Raw genomic sequence first — 13,034 nt, forward strand, 5'->3', positions numbered from 1 at the left:
GAGGAAGGTCTGTTGGTAGACATGGAGTTCAAAGGGATCCTGTGCGATGAATCAGTGCTCACCCAAATGGGTTTCCAAGCAAAATATTTCTTGTCAAGAGGGAGGACACGGGACATAGGCCGATGATCAAGCTTCAGGAATTCTCCGAATGATTGGTGTACCAGCATTTCATGATGGAGGGCAGTCATTTCTTAAGAGCCATCCTGATGAGGGACTATTGGGTAGTCCATCTAGACTTAAGATCCGATCCAAATATGGAGAACAGTCAGGTACAGTCTTTAAGTTCTTCCAGTTTTCAAGAAAGAACCAGGTTTCAGTTCAGCCCACTTATTGGGACTGCCATCTGCACTGTGGTGCTTCACAAAGTTGCTGAAGCTAGTCACAGAGTTTCTGATTCTAGGGCGATACTCTTCATTGTTTTGTTGGTCTGATGGTTTGTTCAAGTGTTACCATCCAGCCTGGTTGTGATGTACAGGTTTTTGAATAACTTAAGATTTGGATCTTGTTGTGATGAAAGTTGTCTACATCTTGAACTTCCTTTCAGAATTCCTTGAAGATGGATTTGTGTACAGGACATTTAACCCAGTCAGGTGGGCCATTCTGGCAGCTTGTGGGCTGATTAATGATTTAACACAAGTTGGTATGCAGACAATTAAAAGCAATTTGTCAGTCAGCCCTACCAGATGATAGATACTTAAACCTCTGGGTTGTTAATGTGGTCCTAAATTTCGTGATGGCCTGGCCATCAAATGAATACCTCTCCAGAAAGGATCTTTCAGCAAAACTTTCTCTTATGTCTGGCATCCTGTCAGAGGGTTTGTGATGTGATTTGAGGGCCTGTGATGTGATTTGAGGGGCTTTGAAGGGCTTACTTGAATCATCGTACCGGATGATAGCTACTCAAACCTCTGGGAATGTTCCTTGGGGCTCCAGTCGGCTATGGGGCTAGCGCCTCTAAGGCATTTTTGTTCGATGGCGGACTGAAGGACATAATGAGAACAGTGGACCGGTCATCGGAATCCACAATTGAGAAGTTTTTTCATAAGCCAGTTCTAAGGACTACTTGCCGTGTAGTTAGTCAGCTTTGAGCATGCGTGATCCTCTCCTCCATGTCAAGAAAAAGCATGTAAAATTTCCTAGCTTCGTGAAGGAAAGTTTAAATTCTATTAACAACACAGAGTGAGAATTATCCCTCCTGGTGGTAAGGGTGCACAGTCTTCCCAACCAGACTATGGCAAGAATGTTTGCACCATGAGCTGACCATAAACCAGAGGGCATCCTATTGGCATACGAAATAAACCAAAGGAAGAAATGCACTATCATCATCTTCGTGTACTTTATGCTTATGAAAGTTTCCTTTTGAGAATACTACAAAATTGTACATTTGTCAGTTTCCTTTTGTGCAATGTTTTGAGGACGACATTTGGAGCGTTGAAGGGTGCGAAGGGCAATCCGGAGTGGTCCTCCCTCCCAGAGCAGAGTCCTAGTCAAGTGGTCTCTTTTCTGAAAGAATTGGTCAAGTATCCCATAGGGAGAATTTAGGAATATGTAGGTGATCCTGGGTGGCACTATCATTTTAAAAATCACCACCAGTTCCATTAGTGAGAGCGAAAGGTTCAGCCAATACGTTATGAGCTTTTCTAACTGTAGCAAGTGCCCTTTTTTGATATGGTCAACCCCACTTTTTGCCTGGTATCTAATAAAAGTTTGAGATAGCTGCACTGGGTTCCCACTATCCAGGTCCCCAGTTCAAATCTCTTTAACTAAAACTGTACAATTGTTCCCCAATAGCGAATACCTTTTGCACCCCCTGTAAGTCTCTAGTAAATGGTACCCCTGGTACCTTCGGCAAGGTGGCTAAACACGGTCCGTAAAAGCTGCGGCATGTATTGTGCCACCATAAGGTACCCCTCAGCATCAACATGCAAACTGTATTGAAGGCTGCGTGCCTTGTCACATAGAAAAGTGAAGACATGACATGGCACACCTCCTGTGTGCCATGCTTGCAGCCACAGACACTGTATGCAGTGCAGCTAAGTAACCTCTACGCAGACCTTACAGCCCTAAGGCAGGGTGCGCTATACTACATGTGTGGGCATATCTGCATGAGCAGATATGCCCCTGTGATGTCTAGGTTGATTCTTAGATACTTCCAGTGAACAGGGAAGCCATTTTGTGAACATGTCCTAGACACGGGTGTTTACCAGTTGCCCAGGTACATGATGGCTTCACTGAAACTAGAGCTGTTTGGTATCAAACCTCACTTATTAATAAACCCACACTGAGTCTAGTGATGGATTTATTAATACAAGCACCCAGAGCCTTAGAGCTTCCCCCTGAAACCTACCAACTACTAGTGTGCTGGCTGGCTGTTGTAGACCAGCCTGGCACCACGGGCAGATTTCTGACCCTCTTTCAGGTGAGAGTCCATGCTCTCTGAGGGCAGAAACAGTGCCTGCTCCGGTCTGAAGTGTTATCACCTGTTCCAAGCACAATGGCTAAGTGAGCAGCATATCAAGGCATATGCGACCCAATGCTTCCCCAAACAAGGGAAGTGCCACACTCCTGCCTTGGGCCCATTTGGGACCATGACAGATGGGAAAGTTAGCTATTTTGGAGGTGTGTTCCCTTCTCAGGCTAGTTCCAACCCTAAAGTGGGCTACCGTACGTGAAAACAAATTTTGGAATTCCACAGTTGTAGTTTTGGCATAATTAGACTCTCTGGGTCAGGGTTATGCCCACTTCCCACAGGAAGTGGTCATATAGTGAGGGTAGATGCCCTAAAGGTAAGTAGCCCATCGGCTACTACCCGTCACGCCCCTTAATGCCCCTAAATTAAGTATTTAGTTGGCACCGTTGACATCAAGGACTTAAAGTCAATGGATTTAGAAGAAGAGGACAAAGAAGAGCCACAAGAAAAGCGAGAATTGAAGACTGCCTGTGGACTTTTGGCACCAAACCCTGTCTGCCTGTACCATTCTCGACAATTATGACCAGCAACTCGTCCAGCTGTCAAGAACCCCGGAAGACTGCCAGCCTTTCGCAAATTGCCTGCAACCTCCCTTGGAGTAGAGGAGCTACTCCCCTACAGTCCGCAGGCACCGTAAACGCAAAGTCTGGTTCACTGAGCTGTCTCTCCCCGGCCTGCCAGACGCAGCAGCCCAGCAGGAAAAGGAACCTGTGCTCCTGAAGTTCAGATCTATGCTCCACCAAGTGAGAGGACACCAGGACTAATCGGAGCCGTACATGACGAATACCTGGGGTACCAGACCCCTCACATCAAACGTAGCCCATGAAAGGCCAATCCGGACTGTCACTGCACCAAGACTGAGCAGCCATCGAGGGATGTCAGCACTGCAGAAGCACGCTTCCAGAGCAGCCCAGTTGTCCTGATTTTGCACCCCTAGCTGGCGAGACAGACAACCACAAGGGCCTGAAACACACAGAACCCAGCCTATCTTTCCATTCTGCACCCAAGTACCCTAACCCGGGTACTGATAAACGGTTGTGCCCCCTTGTTCCCAGGACCCTTGTGGCCCGATGCCCCATGTTGGGAACTCCTGGACTTGTACCTTAGTCTTCCTCTCCAGCCTGTTTCAAGGTGACTCCCTCTCCTCCCCTTATTTCCACCGGCATAGCACGCACAGCTACCAACCCGACCAGCACCTCTGTGCCAGGACGCCCCATAGCAGGTAATGAGAATCTGCTGGTGGTACTTTGGATCTTGGTTCCCTACAACCCTAAGGAGACAGTCAAAAACCAACCATAAATAAACTGTAGGCAATATAAGCCTATTCTTCCATAGGTAAGCATTGCTGCGTAAAGACTCATTTAAGTGAACTGTTTACTTACTTGTGAAAATTCATATTGGAAATAGTTTTTACCTGATAATGAAGTTCTTAGTATCAAAATGTATATAAAACCACAATTATTTTTTTTCTAAATTGGTCTCTAATATATTCTGAAGTGTGTGTCTCATTTATTGCCTCTCAGAGTACAACAAATGCTAAGCACTACCCTCTGGTAAGCTTAAACTGCTCGCCCATACTGCCACAAAAGAGAGCATTTAGTGTTCTCATTTTTGCCTCTGTAAACCAATAAGGGTTGTCTGGACTCTTTACACAGTGTACCTCGATTTGGTCCACCATATAAAGAGCCAACTTCCTACATTTGTGCTTCAGCGGGGGGATACTAGATTTTGCATTTGCTAATACAACTTGGTCTTTAGGTGACTCCACGAAATAAATCCACAATTAAATTCAGCTACAAAAATATTTTTGAACTTGTGTAAATGTTTCCACATTTTTAAACTTGAACTATTAGGGGCTTGGTTAAGTGCCTCAGTCCAATTGTATTAGAATTTTAGAAGTATCCTAGACAGTTAGGCCTTCAAAAGTATAGTCTGGTAGATTTTCTTTTTCTGACTTTCTAAAAAGGTCTCAACTGATCTATGTTGTTCGTACATACTGAAAGAAAGTAAATTCTGGAATTTGCATAGAACATTTCTGATTTGAAACTTCAGTTAGAACCATTAGAGACACGTAGTGTTTTAGAACATTTTGGAAATGGAATTTCAACTATTGTCAATTGGTTTGCTACTGCTGGAGTAGGAATTCTGAAAGCTTTATTTATGCCAAAATAAATAGTTAGGTGTTCGCTTATTGATCTTGTTTGCTTTTTTCAAAGACTGTAGAGATTACATTAACCGAGAGAGCAGAAGATTAGAGAGAGAATTGGCATTAAATGATCCTATGTGTGAAGACTATTGGAAAGCAAAACAATATGAGAGTTTGAAAAAAGAGGAAAGATTCATCTGAGGTTCAGAGTGAAATGTAATGATTAAATTGTGAAGTAAGTGGAATGGCTAAGTGACCATCAAAGGGGGGGATTGAGGGAGAGTTTTTAATAAAATGCAAAATAATATAGTTTATAATGAAAGTGCAGTACTAACGTGCAAGCTTAAATTAAAACAAAATGCGTTTAAAGTGCAAAATATGTACTAATCACATTTACACGTAATAGGCCTCAAATGGCTAACGTAACACTGTCTGAAAAGTTTATTTGCTTAGAATGCTTAAACATGCATAAATTGTTTATTTCTTGACCTTTCCATGAACATATTTTTTTATAATAAATAATCCCATAAAATGTTCTCATATTTTGCAGAATGTTTCTACTACACAAAGGTCACTGATTATTAGTTTAAGTCCTTTAATAGGGTAAAAATGCAGCATTTAAAACATGAAGTTGACTTTTTAACTAACTTGTTTTTTCCCAGTGAATGTTTACCTTTTTGTTACATTGATTTTTCAACTTGTACATAGGCCATTGTTTAGAAACTTGATTATTTAGAAAGTTAGAAGTGTAGGTGAATATATGGGAAAGTAAACCTGAAGGAGAAATTGTCTCGCATGAACTAATCGTGACAACTTAGTTGCAAATTTACCATTACTGTTTGTGGACTATTGCATTTCGGTGAAAAGACTAGGAGTGATCTAATTACCACGAGAGCATCTAACGATGATTGGCTGATGGGAGACTAAAGGAGCAACATGTTGCAAAGCCTAAGAAATGTGTAGTCTGTAATCGTGCCTGTTCCTAAAGTAGGCTCAGAACCTTTTCCCCAGACCACTTTTTGCGTCATTTGCCATTGCAATTCATTTATCATGCCCTATTCAACCTCGTTTTGAGACTGATTTTCTTGACCTCTCTTTATGGGAAGTTCTCCTTTGAATTATATTTGATCTGTTGAGCTGACTTTCATGCTGAATTTTCTCATCTCTCGAACTAGAACTTTTTAAGGGTTCTAACTGGCTTCTTTCTCCCCTATTCTTAGAACAGAGATTCTTTCATTTATGGAATGCGCTTAAATGCATTTTATTATATGTATTACTCATTGATTCATTATTGATTTCAAATAAATTTGTAATGACTAAAACTTGATGAATTTATCTTGTAATCAAATAAAAATGATTTTATAAAAGACATTGAATAATAACCTTTAACTCATATCAATCTCTCTTAATCGACTGAAAATAGACTGATTGTGATTATAATTCATGTGATGTATTGCTCTCCTCTTCTGTAAAAATAGCGGCAAAGGCCCCTACGAGCAGAAAGTAATAGAGCGGGAATTGACCAATGTGATGGTAAACCAAGATTCTTTCAACTGAGAACTGATTCCCGCTCCAGCACCTTCATGGTCTCCCAGCAGGCCTTCGATATGACAGAGAGAACTACTACACTGCTCACAGATTGCAGTCACACACTACTGACAACATTCTCATTCTTGTGCGCACTAGCAGCCACACTCTACCAAAAGTACCCCTCTAAACTATCTGCAAACAAAGTGGATCTGGCTGAAAACTGAAAGTTCCTCTTTGCGGATGAATGAGTTTGAGGGATATTGTGGATCAGAGAGCAGGTGAATGCAAACATGAGTTTGTGAATGGATTCATTTAGACAAGGGTAAATAACGGAATGGATGCTAAATAAGTGATTGAATGCTTGGGCGGCTGGATGAGTGACTTCATTTATGAATGCATCCAGGCCCTTTAAGTTATAAGCCAGGCCTATTGGCTTTACTAGTGCTTGTTTTTTGTGCAGCAAGATTTCGGTTTTATGGAAGATGTTGTATACTTTTAATTACTGGGATCCAGAACAACCAGTCGCTCTTCATGAGGGCCCAAATCAAGTTCAAAATCATAAGCAGTGCACTTTTTGGTCCATGCTGGATACTGGGTCCTAAAATCATCCTCCCAGTTCTCCAGGATCCTGGAACTGAGGTTATAATTTTAGCAGACCTGAGTGGCTTTACGTCAGTTTTGCTTTGCCAACTTTGAGGTAAATTATTATTTAATTTTTTTAACTAAAATAATTACTTCTTCAAATCTGAATGGTACGTTTCCTCAATGGTGCGATCTATTCCTGCTTGCAATTGCATTAAAATTGCCTGATTATATTTTTTGCTACTTTAATGTTGTTTGCCTTGTCAACATTCTAATTACATATTTATAATCTAGCAGTAAAATGAAGTAGTCCAACGTGGTTTGTTGTTTCCCAAATAGGCGAGAGAATTGTTCTTACAAGCAGCAGAACAAGAACAAAGTGGAGCTCTTTATGAAGGTATGCAACAGTTATTTATATGTATTTCCCAAACTATTGCTCATGCACCACGGTGGAGCTGTCATTTGTTTAAAATTAAATATCAACAGAAAATGGCGGTACTTGCTGAATTGGCTTTATTGATTTTTCTATTGGTACCCGAATTTTAAATGTGAAATTGCCTTAGTTTCTCATGTTTTCCACTTGCAGGCACTTATGCATTTTGAACTCACCCATCATGGCGTTCTTTTAATTCTTTACATGAATTGGGAAGGTGAGGACTTTACACCATAACCTGTCTGTTTGTACTAGTTTTCTTTCAGCTTTTGGTCCTGATTGTGGTAAACACAGTCAGATGTCATCGATCCTCTCCTTTCTGTTTGGCAAGTGTCCTAAAAGTAAGCTCACTGTTCAGTACTTGCTTCCACGAGAAATATTCAGTAGGTAGATAACACGCAATTTCCTCCTCAGGTCCTATCTGATGTTTACTGTTATTCAGCAATATTGCTTTTCTTCCCTCACCTTTGTGTTTTTATTTGCCTGTGCATCTGTGTGATCTTTGGGCATGTTAACTGTGGATAATCAAATCGATTTTGGACAAAAACAAAAATGTACAATGCTGCATCTTTTTTTTTTAAACAGATCAAAAAGAGAATTGGTAGATGAGTTAGGACGTGTGTGCAAAAACAGCACTGTACTTCTTTGTCTTCAGGCTCACCTCTTTTATCCCGGATAGCACAGTTTGAATACAGCTCTGAGGCAGTTAATTTTTCTGTCTCGCAGAAACCGGATTACTCAAGAACGGACTCTGCCCATTTGTTACTTAACAAGCTTTTTTTTCTTGTCAGGCTTTCACTAATGTACACATAATTCAACATTTTGAAGTGTCGCCTTTGACTTTCCAACCTGTTTTCCAAGGTTTTTTTTTCTTTTTTTGCCAAAGACGCCATGCCTTCAATTTATGTGACGTGTCTTAGTTATGGAAGGTAGGGACTCTTGTATGCGGTCTGTCCCTGCCTGCCAGATTTCTACACCATGTAAAGTCTGCCCCATGGTTCATGAGTGTTCAGAAGAGCCTATTAGGCGAAAGAGTAAGTTCTCTTTGAATAAGAAAGGTGTTCCTTGACCAAGAAGATTCCTAAGAAAAATACTGTGTATCTCATTACTGTCTGAGGCCACTTTGAACTCTGCTTCTGAGGTCAGTAAGAAAATCATGATAGAACACCAGCATGCTGGACATTGCCAGTTGTGCCAACCCGATCTTCGGACCAAGCTGCAGCACAAAATGCAATGTCAAAATTTACAGGCATTGAAGCTAGCAGATTGGCTTTTAAATTATTTCAGTATGGACTCTTGAATTTACTGCCCAATGTAATGAGCATTCTAAAGCAAGCTAAAAGTGTGCCTTTTTTTTTTTAGGTGAATGAGGTTCTGCATCAAATAAAATGTTGATGCTATGAAAGGATGGAGGCTATTTTATTACCATCTCTTTCACCTAGCTATGTTTGCTCTACATTTTTTGGCTCTTACACTAAATTGAAGGAGTCAAGTCACAAACCCCGTTCTTTGTACAAATAACCAAGGACTTTCTGAATGTGTTAAATGTCACTTTACCTCACCATCAGGAAGCCTGTTCCTTCCTGCAAAATAGGGCTCATGTTCAAAGATGTTTTGCGATCGCAAAGCCTGGAATTTGCAGAAACACTCAGTTTGCAATATTACAACACCTTTTTTAAATGTGTGAAAGCCCTTTTACAAGTCAGAAAATTGTTTCTAACTCATATGGCTTCTGTGATCCATTACGAATCAAAAACAGGAGGGGTGTAAACGAGGTGTCCCCCTATTTGGGATTCATAATGGAAAGATTCCGTGAGGGGAAGCTGTCCTTGTGGGACAGATTCTCTCTTGGAAAAATGTTGCTTACCTCCGGGGGTAAGAGGCATTGGATGCTTAGTTTTCAGTCTTTCGTTTTTGGAGCTGATACCAACCTGTGGAATCTGTGTTTGGGCTTATTCTAATATGGCCTGATGGGGAGGAGGATGTCTCCTATACCCAAAGGTCCTTTCAGAAAAGACTCCTCTCCGCCCAATCACTACACTTGTATTTTTGCCATGGAGCATTCTGGAATGGAAGCCCAAACCAGCAAGTCTGAAATGTTATGTCCGCAGTGACTGGAGTAATGGGCAAGCATGTGTCTTCAGAAAATTCACATTCATATAAGAAATGGGTTCGCTCACCAAACTTTGGAGCTCTACAATCGAATAAGTGAGTTCCTTCTTAGGTAGATTGCTAAATAGACTTATTTGACTAGTAAGCAGCATATAATAAATTGGCTCGATGTAACAGTTGGACATGATTTAGAAAGTGGACAAAGTGCCCACGCACAACTGTTGTAGGCATGCTGCAAGCAACAGCCGTGTCATCATACTCAACCCTGCTCCTTTGAGTGATTGTACTTGGGTCCCTAACTGTATATCCCAAATATGGATGGAACAGCTGTCTCGATTGAGTTCGGAGGGGGCCAAGATGGCGGCTGCTTAGCAAGCTGACTGCCGAGCTAATGGGCAGTGGCGACAGGCTCGAGCATATGACCATGTGATAGCCGAACCTACCTTATGGAGAAGTTCTGCAGATTGATAGCTTAATCAGACTTTTGACAGATCGTACTTTTGATCTTACAACCTTACAACCTCAACTTCTACCTACCTCCTTGTCCGTCTCCTCTTGTTCTTCTCATCGCTCCTCATCATCGTTCATCTCCACTGTTCACCGCTTGTCTCTCTTGCTCCTGATTGCTCCTGATGCTTGTGGGAGCGAGTCAGTCGTATTGGCAGAGACTCCGGAAGGCTTACTTCTCGGCTGCTGTCGCTCGCTCACTTGAGCGTCTGGTGCGGGATTGTGTCCGAAGACTTCTCGTCGAGCCCGTGGTGCTGGCCGGGGTGATTGGCGACGGAGGCGTGGAGGTGTCGGAGATGCCTTCGAATATGTTATCGATTCAGAAAAGGGGGTGGTGATGAACAGAGTGTCTGAATTAAGCAGACCACTCTTACCCAGTCCAAAGATCAGGGCTTGATCCATCACCGTTATTTAGCTCACTGCACCATCCCAGCTCAGAACCTGGCTATATGCAAATCAGTCTGTCCCTGGCCCAGTGCATCATGGGAACAGGGCAGACTAAACTACCAAGCCAATTCTTCACCAGAAAGGAGACAAGCTTCCGGGGACCGGTTTCTGGCATTTCAGCCGTTGTCGGCCCGGCTTGCTTGAATCCTGATGGTGCAGTGAGCAAGGGACTCATGTCTGAGTATACCCTGCCACACCTATAGTGGCCAAAAACGATTCAGAAAAGGGGGTGGTGATGAACAGAGTGTCTGAATTAAGCAGACCACTCTTACCCAGTCCAAAGATCAGGGCTTGATCCATCACCGTTATTTAGCTCACTGCACCATCCCAGCTCAGAACCTGGCTATATGCAAATCAGTCTGTCCCTGGCCCAGTGCATCATGGGAACAGGGCAGACTAAACTACCAAGCCAATTCTTCACCAGAAAGGAGACAAGCTTCCGGGGACCGGTTTCTGGCATTTCAGCCGTCGACTGCAATATGTTATCAGCAGCGACTTCTAGGGCGGCTGCAGCTGCGGCGGCTCGTAAGGCGCGTGTGGAGGGGGCTGCAGAGGCAGCAGAGGCAGCGGCTCTTGCTGGGAGTCCCTCACCGCGATCAGGAAAGCTGCTCTTCCCGGAGCCTGACTTGGATCTACTGACACCACTACCGTCGCCCAGAAGAGGGCGGGCGGAGCCTCGTCCAAGCATCGGCTAGCAGGCTCCTCAGTAGTTGAGCTCCTGCAGAGAGCGAGGGCATCCAAAGATCCAGCAAAGAGAGCGGAATCTGGCCAGGAAAGTGGTGCAGAGCTTAACCAGGACACCCCTCCGGGTGATGAGGTGAGCCAGGCTGCCTTGAAGGGGGTTCCTCTGCAAGGCGATACTGGTCTTTCCCCTATCCCCCTTCTCCCTACCCCAGTGACTCCAGTGACTTTCCCCAGTAAGATATTTGAAAGGCCCACTGAACTGAGTAGCTTGTCCGCTTCAGCAGGGAAATTAAACGAAGGCAGTATGGAGGGGGGAGGAGGGGAGTGTGAGGGGGACATTGGCAGGACTTGTGAGGGATGCACGCGTCGGATCGGGGGGGCGGATTGGCAGACATTTCCAGTCCAAAAAGTCAGATAAATCCCTGACTGCCAGCCTCCTCCAGGCTCAACCAGACATGATAGTGAGCACTCACCCAAATCGGACCAACAAAGGGATGAACAAAAGAATAAGGATAAGGATGAACTGGAGCAAGAGGAGGAAAAAGAGGAAAAGGAGCCTAGTTATTGTTTTTACTCTCTATCTGAAGGAGCTGAATGGTCTGATGATAGAATATGTACATCGCAAGGGGGAAGCAGTTTAGATTCAAATGGGGAAGACAGCGATGACAAGACCCCACAAACATCTGTAAAATCTGTACAGAAAGGGATGCTGAATAGGGGAGCTCTTACCAAGGGCAGAAGGGAGCTGACTCAGGACAATTCTCCAGCTACCCCCATGCAAACATCAAAAGAGGTACTTATAGCAGAGGAAGGTGCTCCTACGATGCTATATGTAATACATCATGCCATTTTGGCCCATAGAGAAGAAACTAGGCAAGATAGCCGGAAAGCCCAAGCAGGGATGAGGAAAATGCAGGGCGTTGTGAGTAAGCTGTCAAAAGCATTTTCAAATATGGGTGACAGTTTCAAATTTGGAGGAAAGGATTGTTGCAACAGAAGCTGATATGTCTAAGGCCACGTCTATGGCAGATGCACATTGTGCACAGATTAGAGACATCCAGTGGAAATTGGAAGACTCCGAAAACAGGCAGAGACGTAATAATCTTCGAGTACTAAGTGTGCAGGAGGGTCTCGAAGGATCTGACTCTAGACGATATGTAATTGATCTCTTCAAAGTGGCCTTTCCGGAATTGTCAAAATGGAATTGGGCAGCAGAGATTCAAAGGGCACACCGCATTCTGCTGAAACCTCGCACACAGGCTAAGGTCTGGGATAAGCCCAGACCCAGAAGCCCTACTCGTCTTTTTTTTAAACTTCCTCTTGCGGCAGGCGGTCTATGAAAAGGCGAGGCAGTTCGCCAAAAAAATAAGCGGTGCGGTCTCATTCTTCGTCCGCCCTGACTTTTGTCATGTAACGGTGGAGAGACGCTGGTGGCTGAGACAGCTTATCAAACCATTCCAGGACAAGAAGATACAGGTGTTTTTGATCAATCCAGCGCAATTGAAAGTAATAAATAATGGATCAGTCCTATATTTCGCGTCGGAGATTAAGGCCAAAGAATATCTGGACACCTTGGACAAATAAAGAGGTAGTCCTGTCAAAAGTAGTGACCAAGTTATAGAGCATTTGGTCCTTCTTTGCAACAAGAAATGCACTATGGCTCTCTTGTCCTGGCACGCGTTGGTGGGGGATGGGGGGGAAGGGGAGGATGAGAAATTAGGTTTATGTCTGAATGTTTATAATACTTGTATCTAGTCATGGAGTCGAGCGGGGATAAGGGAACAGGACATTCTAATTGGTAGATATTTGTGAAGGGCTTTCTCCTTTGGGTTAGGCTTGTCAATGTTTTTCACTGTCTTTGATAAGTAAGGGTCATGGTAGGATGAATTTTGCACGTTGAGTTAGCCAAAGCCCACTCTCTCAGCATACATCACATGCTCAGACCTCCGTCTGAGCGTCCCAGTGGGGTGGAAGGGTGCTCTAAGGTAGGGATTGGGGGGAGTGTGTGGGGTTGGGGGTGGGGGCAGGGCTCGAGGGGGGGTGGAGTGTTCTATGAAGGGAGAAAAAAGTTTACCTGGTACTTTGATTTGTATTTTTTGACCGCTTTGCTTTTTGTGTCAGCA

General features: G+C 43.6%; 1 protein-coding gene across 2 annotated transcripts in view; it reads left to right on the top strand.

Moving 5' to 3' along the window:
• Positions 1–13,034, top strand: part of FBXO9 (F-box protein 9) — a 373,518-nt gene that overhangs the window by 87,545 nt on the left and 272,939 nt on the right. For both annotated transcript variants that reach the window (XM_086926428.1, XM_086926427.1), the window contains exon 4: positions 7,068–7,125. In XM_086926428.1, the coding sequence (XP_086782554.1) occupies positions 7,068–7,125 (58 nt within the window). The remainder of the gene's footprint in view (positions 1–7,067; positions 7,126–13,034) is intronic.

The sequence above is a fragment of the Lissotriton vulgaris genome, chromosome 6, assembly GCF_964263255.1.
Source record: "Lissotriton vulgaris chromosome 6, aLisVul1.2, whole genome shotgun sequence".
Lineage (NCBI taxonomy): Eukaryota > Metazoa > Chordata > Amphibia > Caudata > Salamandridae > Lissotriton > Lissotriton vulgaris.